General features: G+C 66.5%; 1 protein-coding gene across 1 annotated transcript in view; it reads left to right on the top strand.

Moving 5' to 3' along the window:
• The window catches only part of SEC24D (SEC24 homolog D, COPII coat complex component), a 67,523-nt gene extending 55,257 nt beyond the window's left edge, over positions 1-12,266 (top strand). Inside the window, exons 14-23 of the mRNA XM_084883398.1 lie at positions 129-245; positions 1,687-1,857; positions 2,909-3,005; positions 3,100-3,245; positions 4,282-4,420; positions 5,354-5,472; positions 5,784-5,963; positions 6,419-6,616; positions 9,255-9,344; positions 10,428-12,266. Of these exons, the coding sequence (XP_084739524.1) occupies positions 129-245; positions 1,687-1,857; positions 2,909-3,005; positions 3,100-3,245; positions 4,282-4,420; positions 5,354-5,472; positions 5,784-5,963; positions 6,419-6,616; positions 9,255-9,344; positions 10,428-10,568 (1,398 nt within the window). The 3' untranslated portion in view covers positions 10,569-12,266. The remainder of the gene's footprint in view (positions 1-128; positions 246-1,686; positions 1,858-2,908; positions 3,006-3,099; positions 3,246-4,281; positions 4,421-5,353; positions 5,473-5,783; positions 5,964-6,418; positions 6,617-9,254; positions 9,345-10,427) is intronic.
• The last annotated feature ends 4,729 nt before the right edge of the window (positions 12,267-16,995 follow it).

Raw genomic sequence — 16,995 nt, 5'->3', positions numbered from 1 at the left:
CCGGCCGGGACGCAGGCTGCAGGGGGCAGGGGCGGGCGGGGGGGGGGGGTTTGCTGAGGCCTCTGTCCGGCTCACGGAAGCACTTCTGTCTAATGGACTGTCCCTAAGCGAGGCCCGTGCCGTTGCAGGCCGCCGAGTGCCCCGGGAAGCTGCTCATCTTCCACGCCTCCCTGCCCACGGCCGAGGCGCCCGGCAAGCTGCGGAACCGGGACGACAGGAAGCTGATCAACACGGACAAGGAGAAGGTGGGTGCCGCTCTCGGTGCAGGAGGCCCGGTGCCATGTAGGGGAGGGAGGGGCCGGCGTGGCCAGGACGTGGGATGCATGAGGGCGGGGAATCACGGCGACTAGGAAGCCTGTCCTAGAAACAAGGCTGTGTGAGCTGGGTCCCACAGAGCGAGGTCTGACCGTCTTCATGGGAACCCTGTACGAGGCGGTGACCAGGCAGTGTAGGGCGAGGCGGTATAGGACCAGGCGGTGTAGGACCAGGTGGTGTAGGACCAGGCGGTGTAGGACCAGGCGGTGTAGGACCAGGCGGTGTAGGGCGAGGCGGTGTAGGACCAGGCGGTGTAGGACCAGGCGGTGTAGGACCAGGCGGTGTAGGGCGAGGCGGTATAGGACCAGGCGGTGTAGGACCAGGCGGTGTAGGACCAGGCGGTGTAGGACCAGGCGGTGTAGGGCGAGGCGGTGTAGGACCAGGCGGTATAGGACCAGGCGGTATAGGACCAGGCGGTGTAGGACCAGGCGGTGTAGGACCAGGCGGTGTAGGGCGAGGCGGTGTAGGACCAGGCGGTGTAGGGCGAGGCGGTATAGGACCAGGCGGTGTAGGGCGAGGCAGTGTAGGGCCAGGCGGTGTAGGGCGAGGCGGTATAGGGCCAGGCGGTGTAGGACCAGGCGGTGTAGGACCAGGCGGAGTAGGACCAGGCGGTGTAGGGCGAGGCGGTGTAGGACCAGGCGGTATAGGACCAGGCGGTATAGGACCAGGCGGTGTAGGACCAGGCGGTGTAGGACCAGGCGGTGTAGGGCGAGGCGGTGTAGGACCAGGCGGTGTAGGGCGAGGCGGTATAGGACCAGGCGGAGTAGGACCAGGCGGAGTAGGACCAGGCGGAGTAGGGCGAGGCGGTATAGGACCAGGCGGTGTAGGGCGAGGCAGTGTAGGGCCAGGCGGTGTAGGGCGAGGCGGTATAGGGCCAGGCGGTGTAGGACCAGGCGGTGTAGGACCAGGCGGAGTAGGACCAGGCGGAGTAGGACCAGGCGGTGTAGGACCAGGCGGTATAGGACCAGGCGGTGTAGGACCAGGCGGTGTAGGGCGAGGCGGTGTAGGGCGGGGAGCTGGGGGAGGTGGAGGCAGGCAGAGGGATGGGCCGCTCCTATGCGGACGTCCCTCAGTTGCTCTGCTCACACCGGGGCTGTGCAGCCTGGGGAAGGGTTGGTCTGTGGGCAGGACGTCACCTGAGCCAGGACCTGTGGCCTCGTCCAGGACGAGAGGGAGGGCTCGGAGCAGCTTCTCAGGTCGGGTCAGAAGGTCAAAGGGTCAGATCATGTGCAGACACACGTGTCTCCCAATGGCTGATGGTTGTATGCACCTTCAGCGGCTTGCCGCACACAGGGCACTTCCTGCCGTGAGCGCGGGGGGCTCCACTGAGACCCGCCGTCCGTCTCAAGTCCTCCCACGCTCTTCCCGCAGGTCCTCTTCCAGCCCCAGAGCGGGGTCTACGAGGCGCTGGCCCGGGACTGCGTGGCCCACGGCTGCTGCGTGACGCTCTTCCTCTTCCCCAGCCAGTACGTGGACGTGGCCTCCGTGGGGCTGGTGCCGCAGCTCACGGGAGGGACCCTTTACAAGTACAACAACTTCCAGGTAAGCAGCTCTGCCCGGGTTCCGGGCTCTCAGCCCTGGCCGGGCTGCGCCCGTGAGCAGGTGACGGGAGCTCAGAGCCGGGGGCTCCCCTCCCCGGTCCCCACCCCCCACCCGAGGGCCTGTGAGGCGCTGAGCTCAGGCAGCCGGGCGCTGAATACCCGCAGCGGGAAACCTGTTCTGTGCATTTAGACGCTGTTTTAAAGCGACAGCATAGTTGTTTTAAATGCTACGATTGGGGTCAGCTCATAGTCCCGTCCCTCCTGAGAGCCCGGGCGGGGAGAACGGAGAGGAGCGAGTGTCAGCCTGTAACAGGCCGGTCTGCTGGTGCCACAGACGGGCGCCAGGCGCAGGCTGGCACAGCCACGGCTTCTGGAGACACGGGACCTCGGAAACCTACCACACTGAGGGCAGAATGTACCGGCCGCCTGAGCAGAAGAGGCTCAGCTATGCCCTCGGTTCCTCCCCCAACCTTACTGATCAGATCAGCCCCCCTGCCCTCACCTGGCAGAGGGTCAGGGCCTCCGGTTTATGTCCCTGCCCCTGGGAACATGGAGTGGGCACCAGCGTTTCCCGAAATGACGATAGGTGTTAGTCATTGTCTGTTTTTATTTGCCATCGACAATTACCTTAAATCGCCTACCCATGTCAGTACTATAGACTAGTCAAAGCACTCGATAAGACCAAAGGCTGCACCTGTAATAAAGTTGAGAACGTCTTAAGAGCCCTAGTCAGTTTGGCTCAATGGATAGAGCCTGTGGGCTGAAGGGTCTCGAGTTCGATTCTGGTCAAGGGGCACGTGCCCAGGTTGCAGGCTCGATCCCCAATAGGGAGCGTGCAGGAGGCAGCCAATCACAGATTCTCCCTCATCATCACTGATATTTCTGCCTCTCCCTCTCCCTTCCTCTCTGAAATCAATGAAAATATACTTTTGAAAAAGCTTTAGGAATCCTTTCTAAGATTTCTGGGTAAAGCGGGTGAGAGCTAAGATTGTAAAACCAGTTGCTGTGTATCGCTGCCCTCTGGTGGGCATGGCTCACACCTCCCTTCGCAGCTGCACTCGGACAGCCAGCAGTTCCTCACCGACCTGCGCAACGACGTGGAGAAGAAGATCGGCTTCGACGCCATCATGCGGGTCCGCACCAGCACAGGTACTCGCCCCCGCGGCCTCCGGGCCTGTGGTCCCCCGCGAGGTCACAGCGGCCGGGAGACGGTGACAGACGCCGCCCCCTCCCTCCTCCTCAGGTTTCCGGGCCACTGACTTCTTCGGGGGGATCGTCATGAACAACACGACCGACGTGGAGATGGCGGCCATCGACTGCGACAAGGCGGTGACCGTGGAGTTCAAGCACGACGACAAGCTGGGCGAGGACAGCGGGGCCTTGATCCAGGTGCGGCTCTTTTCCCGCCTGCCGTTACCGCGTGATGGCGGGGACGGTGCCCTCGGACGGGTCTCAGGGACCGCTCCTTCCCCAGAGGCTCTGCTCCCCGTGCTCCCGTTGTCCCTCCGCAGCGATCACGTCGCTGCCCGAGAGCCGCGGCCGTGGTCGGTGTCGGGGTGTTCTGAGCAAGCGCCAGGGGGACTGGGCATGGTGGTCAGGAAGACTGGCTCGGAGCCGGGAGACAGGGAACTGAAACAGAGATATGAGTCTCAGGGTCCCAGCTTCCACACCAGCGTCACCGTAGAGCGAGGCCGGCCTTCGGGAGGAGAAGCTCCCTGACGCTCAGGCTGAACCACGGCCTCTGCGGAGAGGGTGCCGGCCTCTGGGGAGGGTGCCGGCCTCTGGGGAGGGTGCCGGCCTCTGGGGAGGGTGCCGGCCTCTGGGGAGGGTGCCGGCCTCTGGGGAGGGTGCCGGCCTCTGGGGAGGGTGCCGGCCTCTGGGGGGAGGGTGCCGGCCTCTGGGGAGGGTGCCGGCCTCTGGGGAGGGTGCCGGCCTCTGGGGAGGGTGCCGGCCTCTGGGGAGGGTGCCGGCCTCTGGGGAGGGTGCCGGCCTCTGGGGAGGGTGCCGGCCTCTGGGGAGGGTGCCGGCCTCTGGGGAGGGTGCCGGCCTCTGGGGAGGGTGCTGGCCCTGGGGAGAGGGTGCCGGCCTCTGGGGAAGGTGCCGGCCTCTGTGGGCGGCCTCTGCCGCTTGATGGGCATGAACCTGAGCTCCACCGCGCACGCTCCTAGGGAGGGTGCGGAGGCCACAGGACAGGAGGGTGAGCTCTCCCGTCCCTGCGATGGGGTCTGAGCCGGGGGATGAGGAGGTGTGGGCTGCTGGGAAGCCTGATTACAATGTGGCTTCTCCCGGACCCTGCGGGAAGCCCAGGCGTGGCCGCTTCGGTCATAGATGCAGCTGCGGGGGGTGGGGGGGGGGCCTTTCAGCCAGGGCCTGAGACTGCCAGGGCGGGCTGGGGGGGCGTGTTGTGACCTCCCTGTGCCCGCAGTGCGCCGTGCTCTACACCACCATCGGGGGGCAGCGGAGGCTGCGCATCCACAACCTGGCCCTGAGCTGCAGCGCGCAGCTGGCCGACGTCTACAAGAGCTGCGAGACGGACGCCCTGGTCAACTTCTTCGCCAAGTCCGGTGAGCGAGCTCGGCCGGCCGCCAGGCCAGGCCCGCAGGGGCGGCTCAGGTTCCCGGCTGCCAGGCCCGGCTGCTCCAGGCGGCGTGCAAACACACAGACGCGGAGTGTTTGCACACCTCCCCGCGCCCTCCCGGGGACTTGAACCACCGGGCGACTGTCCGATGCCCTGACCGGTGCCGAGCCGCGGGCAGCTCTGCTGCCGCGCTAGGGAATGCGGACGGGACCGTCCTGGCACCACCCGGGCCTGGCTGCGCAGGACACGCCACAGCGGCATCCCTTGTTTTCCATCCCGCTGTCCAGTTCGTAGCAGGAGGCACAGCTGTGCTGGTGCAGCGGCTTGTGCGTAAACTCAGGATCTACACGCACAAAGGGAAAGGAGGCAGCCAGTATCTCTAAGGCAGGACTCGGGGGCCGAGGGGCAGCCCCGGGGCAGCCTCCGTTTCCCTCCGGGTCTGAGTTGAACGTGTGGACCGTGGCGCTCGGCCTCCTTGAGTGCGTGTCCCCCTGGCGCTCGGGACAGTGCAGATGGCCCCTGACTGCACCGACGGGCTTGCACACCACAGGATTGCGAACCGGCAGAGGCCCGGTGGAGCTCCCTGTGTCCCTCCTCCTCCCCCACCCCCACCCCTGCCCCCGTCCCAGAGGAGGTTCTAACGAGGGTTTAGGAGAAACAGCATCCAGCGTGGGAACCCGGGTGCCAGCAGGGGAGCTCTCTCTGGGGGTGGACTTCCTGGGGCGGTCGGACCGTCCCGGCCTCTGTGGGGCCGGTGTGCTCTGGGCGGCGCGTCCTGCTGGGTCAGGCGGCGCTGGCCAAGGGGCTGCCGCTTCACAGGCTGCCGTCGCTGTGTGGCCGCGGGGAGCAGTTTGGTTTCTGTTCTGTGTGAAGGATCCGTTTCTGAGCGGAAACGCACCTTGCTCTGCTTGTGCCGCAGCTTTCAAGGCGGTTCTGCACCAGCCCCTGAAGCTCATCCGGGAGATCCTGGTCAACCAGACCTCGCACATGCTGGCCTGCTACCGCAAGCACTGCGCCAGCCCGTCCGCCGCCAGCCAGGTGAGCCCGCCGTGTGGCCACATCCAGCAGGTGCAGGACTCGGGGACCAGCAAGCTGAGGATGGGGGTGCGGTGTTTTATGCCGACGTCAGACCTTAGTGCCAGAGAGTGTGCCATTGGGCGGACCGTGTTCATGGTTAAGCTGGGAAGGGAAGCTCAGGAGTGCACAGCCAGACAGCGCTGGCGATGGCTGTCCCTCGGCACGCTGTCTCTCTCGATGCGAGGCTGTGCGGGAGGGACCCGGGCGGCTCCGTTCCCGCGCGTCTGCAGCGGGCTGGGCGAGGGTGGGCCCTGACAGTGCCTCTCTTCCAGCTCATCCTGCCGGACTCCATGAAGGTGCTGCCGGTGTACGTGAACTCCCTGCTCAAGAGCTGCGTGCTGCTCGGCCGGCCCGACACCCCCACGGACGAGCGGGCGTTCCAGCGGCAGCTGGTCATGACCATGGGCGTGGCCGACTCCCAGCTCTTCTTCTACCCGCAGCTCCTGCCCATCGTGAGCGCCTGCGGGCGGGCGGGGCGCGCTCCGGGGGTGGGGCCCCGCCCGGCTGCGCAGCCTCTGAGCGGGGGGAGGTTGGAAAGGCGGTGCTGAGACCCGAGAGCATTAGACTCCTGCGTGTGCCGGGGGGCCTCACACGTGTGTCCGTGGGCTCAGTCACCACACCCCGTCAGCACGCACTGAGCGGCCTGCCCGGAGGCGGGGTCAGCAGGTCAGGGTGTGAGGGGCCTGCGTGTGCAGGGACTGCCCTCAGCCTCCGGTGGTGCCTTCTGCTTCTCTGAAGCCGGCCCTGGCGTTTGGGCTGCCCCCGCACTGTCCTGTGAAGGCCAGTTCCAGCTGGGAGAGCACCCAGGAGGGAAGGGGAGGAGGAGAGGAGGAGGCCGAGGAGGAGGAGGGCGGGGAGAGGCGGGGAGGAGAGGACGTGTTTCTAGCTCTCGCCTCTGTCTGCCCAGCACACGGCGGCCGCCCAGAGCCCCAGCCCCGCGGTGCCCGCTGCCGTCCGCTGCTCGGAGGCCCGTCTCTCCGAAGAGGGCGTGTTCCTGCTGGCCGACGGGCTGCGCCTGTTCCTGTGGCTGGGCGCCAGCTGCCCCCCCGAGCTCATCCAGGGGCTGTTCAGCGTGCCGTCCCTGGCGCACGTCAGCGCGGACTTGGTGAGCGTCCTTTCGTTAGGTGCTTTGTTCGCGTGCAGCCCCGTGTACAGAGCACGGGCAGGTGGTTCTGCGTGAGGACGAGGGCATCGCGTGTTTGACGGGTAACTCTTAGCTGCTGTACAGTTGTTCGTGGCAAGTGTTAGACAAGCGAACAGAACACGCGCCGTGAGCCGAGCTGCCAGCGGCCTGAGCGCTCACCGTGGCCGTCGCTGCCCGAGCAGCGCCTCTCTGAAGGCTCCGCCGGGCTGGGCTCAGCTCCCAGGGCGCGTCCTTCTTGGCTGCGGGCTCACCTGGAGCGAACCGCACCTCTAACGGGCAGAAACCTTCCTCCCGCTCAGCTGCAGGCATTGCCGGTCCACGCCCTGCAAGCCACACTCCCCAAACGGCCCCTGGGCAGGTCCCCGCGGAGGGAGCACGGGGCTGTGAGGTGCACCTTGTCTGAGGCCATTTACCAGGAACCTCAGGTGCTCCGCTGCCCGTGCGCTCCTGGCCGTGCCGGCTGCGCTCTGCCGCTGGCGGCTCCTGCGAGCCAGGGTCTGCGCCCAGCTGCTGTCTGAGGGCAGCGCCCAGCCCCGGGTGGAGGCCGGGAGGAGGCAGCAGAGCTTTAAGGGAGTCAAAGGGCCGTATCCCCTTCAGAGGCCAGTTCTAAGATAAAGGTGAAGTTTTAGAAAAATGGAAAGGTATCTGTGTGGGGTTGAAATTAAGGAATGATTAGAAATGCAATTTCCAAAAAAAGTAAAATTAAAAAAAAATTCAGTATAGGTAGACAACTCTATGAATCTCAAGAATGTTTCTATGAAACAGAGGAAGTGCCTCTACTTTTTTTAAAGTCTTTATTTATTTATTTTAATCCTCACCCGAGTATATTTTTCCATTGATTTTTAGCAAGAGTGGGAGAGGGACAGAGGGAAACATGGATGTGTTTGATTGGTTGCCTCCTGCATGCTACCAGCTAGGGCCTGGGAGGGGGAGGAGCCTGCAACCTTGGTACGTGCCCTAGACCAGAATCGAACCCGGGACCCTTTGGTCTGCAGGCCAACGCTCTATCCACTGAGCCACCAGGCCGGGTGGAAGCACCTCTCCTTCCGCAGTGCGCCGATGCAGTGACGGTCAGGGCACCTCTGCTGATGAGCGTGCATGAGTCCCAGCCCCACGGAGAGCACGCCGGGTGTGCTGCTCGCCTCCACCTGCCTCCTCTCAGCCTGGTCCGAGTGCACACAGCACACCTGCCGCTCTCCGCAGGGCAGCTGACGCCTTGAGCCATGCACACGGTACCCTCACCACGTGTAACCTGGTGGATAAGGCTCCACCTTAACACCCATGATACACGTGGGAGGTGGCCTGGGACTGACTGGCGAGTTTCTGCCGTTTACAGTCCCGTGGAAACGGGCCGTGTGGGGTGGCGTGTGTGACTGCGGCACGCTCACAGGACGGCTGCACTCCGGGCTCTGGCTGGGAAGCAGGCAGCTTCTCTGTCCCGGACAGAGCTCCGGCCCACGCAGTGCGTTCTGTGACGTTCACCAGCGGAGGGGACTCTGGGAGGCCACCTCCCCAGAGAAAGCAGCGTTTGGATGTAATGTGGAGCCGTGGTGCCCCCATCGTCGTTTCCAGACTGGGGGGAGCCACAGGGTCCTGCGTCCTCTTCATAAACTGTCAGTGAGGCCAGAGCAAAGCCTGCTGGGAGGTCAGTGAGGCTGGGGGTCAGTGAGGCCGAGCACAGCCGCCGCGGGTCAGTGAGGCCGGAGTGAAGCCCCCGGTGGTCAGTGAGGCCGGAGCACAGCTCTGGGGGTCAGTGAGGCCGGGGGTCAGTGAGGCCGAGCACAGCCCCCGGGGGTCAGTGAGGCCGGAGCACAGCTCTGGGGGTCAGTGAGGCCGGAGCACAGCCCCCGGGGGTCAGTGAGGCCGGAGCACAGCCCCCGGGGGTCAGTGAGGCCGGAGCACAGCTCTGGGGGTCAGTGAGGCTGGAGCACAGCCCCCGGGGGTCAGTGAGGCCGGAGCACAGCCCCCGGGGGTCAGTGAGGCCGGAGCACAGCTCTGGGGGTCAGTGAGGCCGGAGCACAGCCCCCGGGGGTCAGTGAGGCCGGAGCACAGCCCCCGGGGGTCAGTGAGGCCGGAGCACAGCTCTGGGGGTCAGTGAGGCCGGAGCACAGCCCCCGGGGGTCAGTGAGGCCGGAGCACAGCCCCCGGGGGTCAGTGAGGCCGGAGCACAGCCCCCGGGGGTCAGTGAGGCCGGAGCACAGCTCTGGGGGTCAGTGAGGCCGGAGCACAGCCCCCGGGGGTCAGTGAGGCCGGAGCACAGCCCCCGGGGGTCAGTGAGGCCGGAGCACAGCCCTGGGAGGTCAGTGAGGCCGGAGCACAGCCCCCGGGGGTCAGTAAGGCCGGAGCACAGCCCCCGGGGGTCAGTGAGGCCGAGCACAGCCCCCGGGGGTCAGTGAGGCCGAGCACAGCCGCTGGGCAGTGAGCCGCAGGGTGAGGCTGTTCAGCACTGTTCACATTTGTGATGTTTGGGTAAGTGAACGAAGTCAATGTGAACTACCTGGGTTAGCGGGTGTTTTTAACGTTAGATTCTAATGCTCTCCCTGCTGCCTCCGCACCAATGTAACCAAGTACCTGACTGTCTGCCGATGTCCTTCCCCAGACGGTGCTGCCCGAGGTGGGGAGCCCGCACTCGCAGGCGCTCCGGGCCATCGTGGGCGCGCTGCAGCGGAGGAGGCCGCACTCCATGAAGGTGAGCGGCCGCGCCTCCGCAGGCTCCGAGTTAACGTACAGACTTCCCAACGCGCGTGCTGCGGGGTCATAGACAGGCAGCTCTCCTCTCAGTACGGCCGCCTGCCCACCGGCCACCATGCGCGGCGTGGACGGCCGCCGCCTGGCCCGCCCTGAGAGGACCAGCCCCCACCGGACACCGGGGCGGGGGCGCTTGGTCAGTCTGTGATGCTGTCCTCAGCGCCGAGGCAGACAGAGGCCAGTCAGAGCTCGTTCAGGACACGGGCAGAGTTCCTTCTCTGACTGCAGAGTCGTGACGTCTGCCGCGTCTGTCCGACCTCCGAGCCCTCAGCCTTCGGAGAACGAGCGAAGGGCTGCACGTGCCTCTGCTCAGGGAGCTGTGCTGCCGAGGGCCAGCCCCTGGCCTCCTCCAGCCCAGGGCCCTGCGGCTCGGGCCCGGTGACGGGCCGGCCCGCCGGACATGCTCGCCGGCGGCTCCCGGCCCAGCCCGCGCTCAGGCTGTCCCTGACATGGTGCCGTCCAGCAGCCTCTCCCCTCGGCCAGGTGCCTCGTGCCAGTAAACGCAGGGAGAGCTGCCAGGTGAACACAGCACTTTCCAGAACAGTGTCACCCACACAGCTCTGCTGGGTGCAGCTTAGGACAAGACCCAGTGATGGCAGGGGAGCCCCGCCCTGAGGCTCCGGACCCTGGCCCCCAGGAAACGCGGACAAAGGGGTCTCCTGTCACGGGGGGAGGGCTGGGGTCAGAGGGCACGCGGGGACGCCCGTCCCAGCTGCACAGCCGCTTCCCCGCCGCCCGCCTTCCGCAGAGGGCCTTCCGGTGCCAGCAGCCCGCCGCCCGGAGCGAGCCTCCTCTGCCCTGCGTGCTCCCCTATGGAGCCACAGACAGCCCCTCAGCCCTCCCCATGCTCGGGGATGGGCCGGCCGATCGCTCTCTGCTGTTCTTCCCGCCTGGTGTGGACCTGGCACTGCCCTCACCCCCAGGCCTCAGGGACACGGGGTTTGGGGGGAGGGGACATAGAGGGACATAGAGGGGACACAGGAACTGAGCCCAGAGAGGGTAACCTGCCTTGTCTGTCTCCCAGCTGGTGATCGTGAAGCAGCGGGAGCAGCCGGAGATGGCGTTCCGGCAGCTGCTGGTGGAGGACAAGGGGCTGGACGGGGCGCCGTCCTACATGGACTTCCTGTGCTGCCTGCACAAGGCCGTCTGCCAGCTGCTCAACTGAGGCCGGCGCTGCCCGCGCCTCCGCCGGGCTCCCCGCACGGCGGCCGCTCCGGCTCCCGGCTGCCGCAGCGGCTTCGGGCGCCCTGGCCGGCGCGGTGCTCACGGGGAGCGCGGAGACCGCTCGCCCCTGGACCGTCTGCCCGGCCGCCCTGCGCCCGCGCCCCCGCCGCCGCCACCGGGCTGCCACACCGCTCCCTCTGCCGCCACATAAATTATTTTCCACGTGTACAGATTGGGTAAAACTTGTCCTGGCTCCTCTCCCATTTGTAACAAGGGGGAAAACTTAATTTTTACATTGTATTTTTTAGAATCATGTAACCCCACTGAACACATTTTTCAACTTGAGGTTTGCATAGCAGACTTTTAATGACCTTGGGATCTATTAGAACCACCTGTGTTCTCCATTTTTTCAAGATTACGTCTTGTATACGGTACCACCGTCCCCGCGTCTGTTCTGTCGGCACAGGCGTCCGCAGTCCTCGTGGGTCCCGTGCGGTGCTGAGCGCCTCTGAGCAGCGGTGACCAGCCGGGCCTGTGCCCTGCTCGGCGGAGGCTCCCGTAGGGGCGCGGGGGCCGCGGGCCAGGCAGTGCACGTGTGCGGGGGCCCTTCCGCACCGCCTGCGTTTGGAAGAGCCCAGTGACAGACGGAATCGCTAGGAATAAATGTTCATTTGTTTACTGTCTGGTCAGATGGAAACATGTTTCTCCATTCCTGAAGCAATAAAGAGCAAAGGAAGCACTTAGATGGTGTGTCTGGAGGCGGAAAGATAACCTGGACCAGAATTGTGCCCAAGCGGAGGCACTGCGGCTGCCGCGTCTGAACCCGCCCCCAAAGCGGGCGGGAGAAAAGGCAGTGCTTGGGGAGAGCTGGCACCTGCACTTGGGTTGCTGCAGACACAGGCCGGGTGCTGGCTAGGCTGACACCGGACACCAGAGGCTGGGATCCCCAGCGCCACCTCCAGGGCGCTCGGCCCGCTGAAGGCAGGCTGAGCGGCCATGCAGACCAGCTGTGCTGGAAAGTTCCACCAGCCGCGTCTCCTGTGTGTGCGGAGCCCACAGGTGAGTCTACCTCCACTCGATGGCAGCTTCAGACGGTTCAGAGGTCACGGCCTCCGTGGCGTCGTCTGGCCGGGAACGCCGGCCCGAAGCGTGTCCTCGGCACCTCCCAGCGCCTCGCCCACCCGAGCACACCGGCCCGTGTCAGGCACAGGAAGCGCGGCTGTGGGGGAGCCGAGCCAGGCTGTCCGTGCAGCGCGGCTGCAGGGTGAGCTGCACAGGTCCGCGGGTTCCTCTTGACAATATTTTTGAAGGTGTTACCAGTTTAGCCACCAATATAAAACTTTTACAAATATGAATTTTCCATTGTAATACCTTTTATAGACTAAGGCTTTAGTTTATTAAGCCAGTCTTTTTTATTGTAATTTTTCAAATCTTGGTATTCTTTGGGCCATGAAAACCTTTCTTTAAAAACAGTATCCGTGCACGGCCCGTGTGGCTCTGTGGTCGATCACTGACCCATGAGCCAGGAGGTCACGGTTAGATTCCTGGTCAGGGCACAGGCCCAGGTTAAGGCCTCGGTCCCTAGTAAGGGGCGTGCAGGAGGCAGCTGATCAATGATACTCTCATTATTGATATTTCTCTCTCTCCCTCCCCCTCTCCCTTTCTCTGAAATCAATAAAAATGTATTTTTAAAAACAAAGCCAGTACCCATGTTTGAAGAAATCAGCTTTAGGATACTCTGTGGGGTTTAATGCCTGTTTGACAAAAAGACTACGTTTATGAATGAGGGGAAATGAGACTTTGCCCATAGACTGACTTTACAACATTAAACTCGTGTGCAAAAAGCCCCGTGTTACAGTCACCCCCAGGGACTGCCCAGTCCGCGGGCCGGTCACCCTCAGGCCCAGGCTGCGCCGGCGGCCTTCCCCGGGAGTGACCCCCCAGCCCTGAGGCCACCCACCTTCCTGTCAGCACCACCCCCAGGAGGTGCGGGACTTAAAATTCAGGGATTTCGTTGGCTGAAAAGCTGGCATTTGAGCTTATATTTAAAATTTTGCTTTAGAATTATTTTTATACTTAAAATTGCTTTAAAGACAATATTTTTAGCCATTCCTAGTGCTTTAAAAATCCTATTTCAATAAAACAGAACAGTAGAGGTAAGCTCTCACCTTTTTGAACTGATTTGAGAGAATACCCATTTGTTGTCCGTTATCCATTCATGGGTTGCTTCCTGTGTGTGCCCTGACGGGGATGGAACCCGCCACCTTGGAGCGTCGGGACGATGCGCTCACTAACCGGCTACTGGCCAGGGCGAGAGCTCTGATCTGGACCCCGAGAGCACGCACAGGAGCCCAGCTCCGGACAGCCCTCCCCTCCCTCCACTGCAGCTCCCGATTTACAGGCAAAGCCTCCCGCTCGCAGTGAAGTGTGACCGCCTGCCCGATGCTGGTGTGCGAGGCGCACACTGTCAGAGGAGCCCGCGCCGGGCGGGAGCGGGAGCGGGAGCTCTGCGGCATCACCACAGGAGCTGCTGTGGGCGTCTCTGAACACAGCTGTCCTGACTCCTCCTCTGCTCCAAAGACAACGGAAACCCCCCGAGGGGCAGGAGAGGCGCCCGCCCGCGGCTGCCATCGTGTCCCAGAGCACCGGGCCGCGTGTGCTCACAGGGCACCGTCCTGCCCCAGCGACCGCTGCTCCCTCTCCTCGCACACCTGGTCACGTGGTGTTTACAGGGCAGAACGTACAAAGTGCGAGCAGCGTTCAGCAAAGGTCATTTTCACCAGTGCAGTTCGTGAGGCAAATGCACGGATTTCCATGAACATCTCAGACCTCACCTCCCGCAGGGACCCCAGCGGGAGGGGGACCCCAGCGGGAGGGGGACCCCAGCGGGAGGGGGACCCAGCGGGAGGGGAGGGGGACCCAGTGGGAGGGGGACCCAGCGGGAGGGGAGGGGACCCCAGCGGGAGGGGGACGCCAGCGGGAGGGGACCCAGCGGGAGGGGACCCAGCGGGAGGGGAGGGGACCCAGCGGGAGGGGAGGGGGACCCAGTGGGAGGGGGACCCAGCGGGAGGGGACCCAGCGGGAGGGGAGGGGACCCAGCGGGAGGGGAGGGGACCCAGCGGGAGGGGAGGGGGACCCAGTGGGAGGGGGACCCAGCGGGAGGGGACCCAGCGGGAGGGGACCCAGCGGGAGGGGACCCAGTGGGAGGGGGGGGGACCCAGTGGGAGGGGAGGGGACCCAGTGGGGGGGGACCCAGCGGGAGGGGGACCCAGCGGGAGGGGGACCCAGCGGGAGGGGACCCAGCGGGAGGGGAGGGGACCCAGTGGGAGGGGACCCAGCGGGAGGGGAGGGGACCCAGTGGGAGGGGAGGGGACCCAGTGGGGGGGGACCCAGCGGGAGGGGGACCCAGCGGGAGGGGGACCCAGCGGGAGGGGACCCAGCGGGAGGGGACCCAGTGGGAGGGGAGGGGACCCAGCGGGAGGGGGACCCAGCGGGAGGGGAGGGGGACCCAGCGGGAGGGGGACCCAGCGGGAGGGGACCCAGCGGGAGGGGGGGGGACACCCAGCGGGAGGGGAGGGGGACCCAGCGGGAGGGGAGGGGACGCCAGCGGGAGGGGACCCAGCGGGAGGGGACCCAGCGGGAGGGGGGGGACACCCAGCGGGAGGGGGGGGGACACCCAGCGGGAGGGGAGGGGGACCCAGCGGGAGGGGGACCCAGTGGGAGGGGGGGGGACCCAGTGGGAGGGGGACCCAGCGGGAGGGGGGGGGACACCCAGCGGGAGGGGAGGGGGACCCAGCGGGAGGGGGACCCAGTGGGAGGGGGACCCAGCGGGAGGGGAGGGGGACCCAGCGGGAGGGGGACCCAGTGGGAGGGGGACCCAGCGGGAGGGGAGGGGGACCCAGTGGGAGGGGGACCCAGCGGGAGGGGGGGGGACCCAGTGGGAGGGGGACCCAGCGGGAGGGGACCCAGCGGGAGGGGAGGGGGACCCAGCGGGAGGGGGGGGACACCCAGCGGGAGGGGGGGGGACACCCAGCGGGAGGGGAGGGGGACCCAGCGGGAGGGGGACCCAGTGGGAGGGGGGGGGACCCAGTGGGAGGGGGACCCAGCGGGAGGGGGGGGGACACCCAGCGGGAGGGGAGGGGGACCCAGCGGGAGGGGGACCCAGTGGGAGGGGGACCCAGCGGGAGGGGAGGGGGACCCAGCGGGAGGGGGACCCAGTGGGAGGGGGACCCAGCGGGAGGGGAGGGGGACCCAGCGGGAGGGGGACCCAGTGGGAGGGGGACCCAGCGGGAGGGGAGGGGGACCCAGTGGGAGGGGGACCCAGCGGGAGGGGACCCAGCGGGAGGGGGACCCAGCGGGAGGGGACCCAGCGGGAGGGGGACCCAGCGGGAGGGGAGGGGGACCCAGCGGGGGAGGGGACCCAGTGGGCGGGGGACCCAGTGGGAGGGGGACCCAGCGGGAGGGGGACCCAGCGGGAGGGGAGGGGACCCTGCGGGAGGGGAGGGGACCCAGCGGGAGGGGAGGGGGGACCCAGTGGGAGGGGGACCCAGCAGGAGGGGGACCCAGTGGGAGGGGACCCAGCGGGAGGGGGACCCAGCGGGAGGGGACCCAGCGGGAGGGGGACCCAGCGGGAGGGGACCCAGTGGGAGGGGAGGGGACCCAGCGGGAGGGGAGGGGACCCAGTGGGAGGGGAGGGGACCCAGTGGGGGGGGACCCAGCGGGAGGGGGACCCAGCGGGAGGGGGACCCAGCGGGAGGGGGACCCCAGCGGGAGGGGACCCAGCGGGGGGGGGGACCCAGTGTGGGGGGGGACCCAGCGGGGGGGGGACCCAGTGTGGGGGGGGGCCCAGCGGGGGGGGGGACCCAGTGGGGGGGGGACCCAGCGGGGGGGGGGGACCCAGCGGGAGGGGGACCCAGCGACCGGGGGGGGGGGGGGGGGGGCGGGGGGGGGACCCAGCGGGAGGGGTACTTGAGCAGGAGGGTGCCCACCTGACACGGTGAGTGCTCCGTCTGCACCGGCCTCAGGCTGCCCCGGGGCCATCGCCGTTTACCGAGGTGCTGGGCGCTCCCCTCTCCTAGAGGAGCGAGAACACCCCTCGCGGGGACAGCGGGAACGGGGAGAGCAGTGAATGCTCCGTCTGTGACCCTATCACGCTCCCCCCAGCCCCCATCACGCTCTCTGCCCATGGGTGCTCCTCGCCTACCTTCTCAGTCACGTGTCTTTGGAAAAACCTACCGAATCCGACTTCACGGTGTCAGCGCCTCTAGCCAGACCCCGTCATCAGCCCGAGTGCGGGCCCGGGAGGCTTGGGGCTGTCCGCGCTCCGGGAGGCAGCCATTCCGAGGGACCGTGAGCCCGAGGGAGGGTCCCAGAGGAGGAGTGGACGGCGTTCTGGGGCCGAGGACGGTGCCAGCACCGGGCACCAGAGCCCGGGGCTGCGAGGGCCGCGCGGCCGGCCTGCGGGGCGGCTCTGAGGCCGGCTGTGCGCCAGGTGCAGAGCAGCCGCACAAACGTGACTCTGATCAAAGCTCTAACAATGCATCCCGCCCGCCATCACTTTGTCAATACGACTGTTGGACAAACCAGTAAAATCTGGACCTATAACTTGGAAGACCACGTTCCTAAACCCAGGAGCACATGCAGGTCTCAGTGCTAACGGCTGCGGTAACCGACCAGCAGGCAGCCGCTCGGCACCGCACCGCGGGGGGAGGGCAGGCATGGCGCCCCCCCCACACACACACCCCTCCACGCCGGCGGGTCCTTCCCACGCGCACGCGGGCCGGAGGAGCTTCTGCTCACAGCCGAGCGGCTCGCTCTGCCAGTGCCGGTCCGTTCACTGCGGGCCTGATCGCTCCACGTGACCCGTCCTGACCCCTCGCCTCAGTGCCCCCCGGGGCTGTTTCAGCAGAGATGGGGGCTGGTGTCCTCCCCCCGGGGTCCAGCCGGTGCCCCAGCTCGTCCCTGCCGGGCTGCACGCGAGGGGGCCGGAGCCAGTGCTGGGGAAGAGCCCACCGTCGGGGAGACGGGCACAGACAGGGAGGTAAACGTCGGCACCGGAGGTTTCAGCTTTTATTAGAAAACCTAACAAAATAAAAGGCATTTGTAAGAACAGATTTCATTCATGAAGTCCGTTAAAGCCCTGGGAACGCCAGCGCAGCCAGAGCGGCTCCTTCCTGCCGGCGTCAGCCGTCCAGCTGCTTCCTCCACACGAAGCGCCCGGTGCCCCGGCCCCGGCAGGAGGCAGCCTCCCGGGTCCGAGCGGCGGGCCGGGTCCGGCTGCCTCTCCCCGTGCTGGGGGCCGGGAGGCCGCGGACCGCCCACCGCGCCGCCGGCCTGTCTGCGCCCGGAGGCCGGAGGCCGGTCCCGGGTCCGGGTCCGCCGGGAGCTCCCGCGGGAGCAGATTCCGCTGTGGGAGGCGATTTTGTTCA

The sequence above is a fragment of the Pipistrellus hanaki genome, assembly GCF_964339955.1.
Source record: "Pipistrellus hanaki genome assembly, chromosome: 5".
NCBI classification, from domain to species: Eukaryota; Metazoa; Chordata; class Mammalia; order Chiroptera; family Vespertilionidae; genus Pipistrellus; species Pipistrellus hanaki.
The sequence above is the reverse complement of the archived record's forward strand: the minus strand, read 5'-3'. Positions and strand labels throughout refer to the sequence as shown.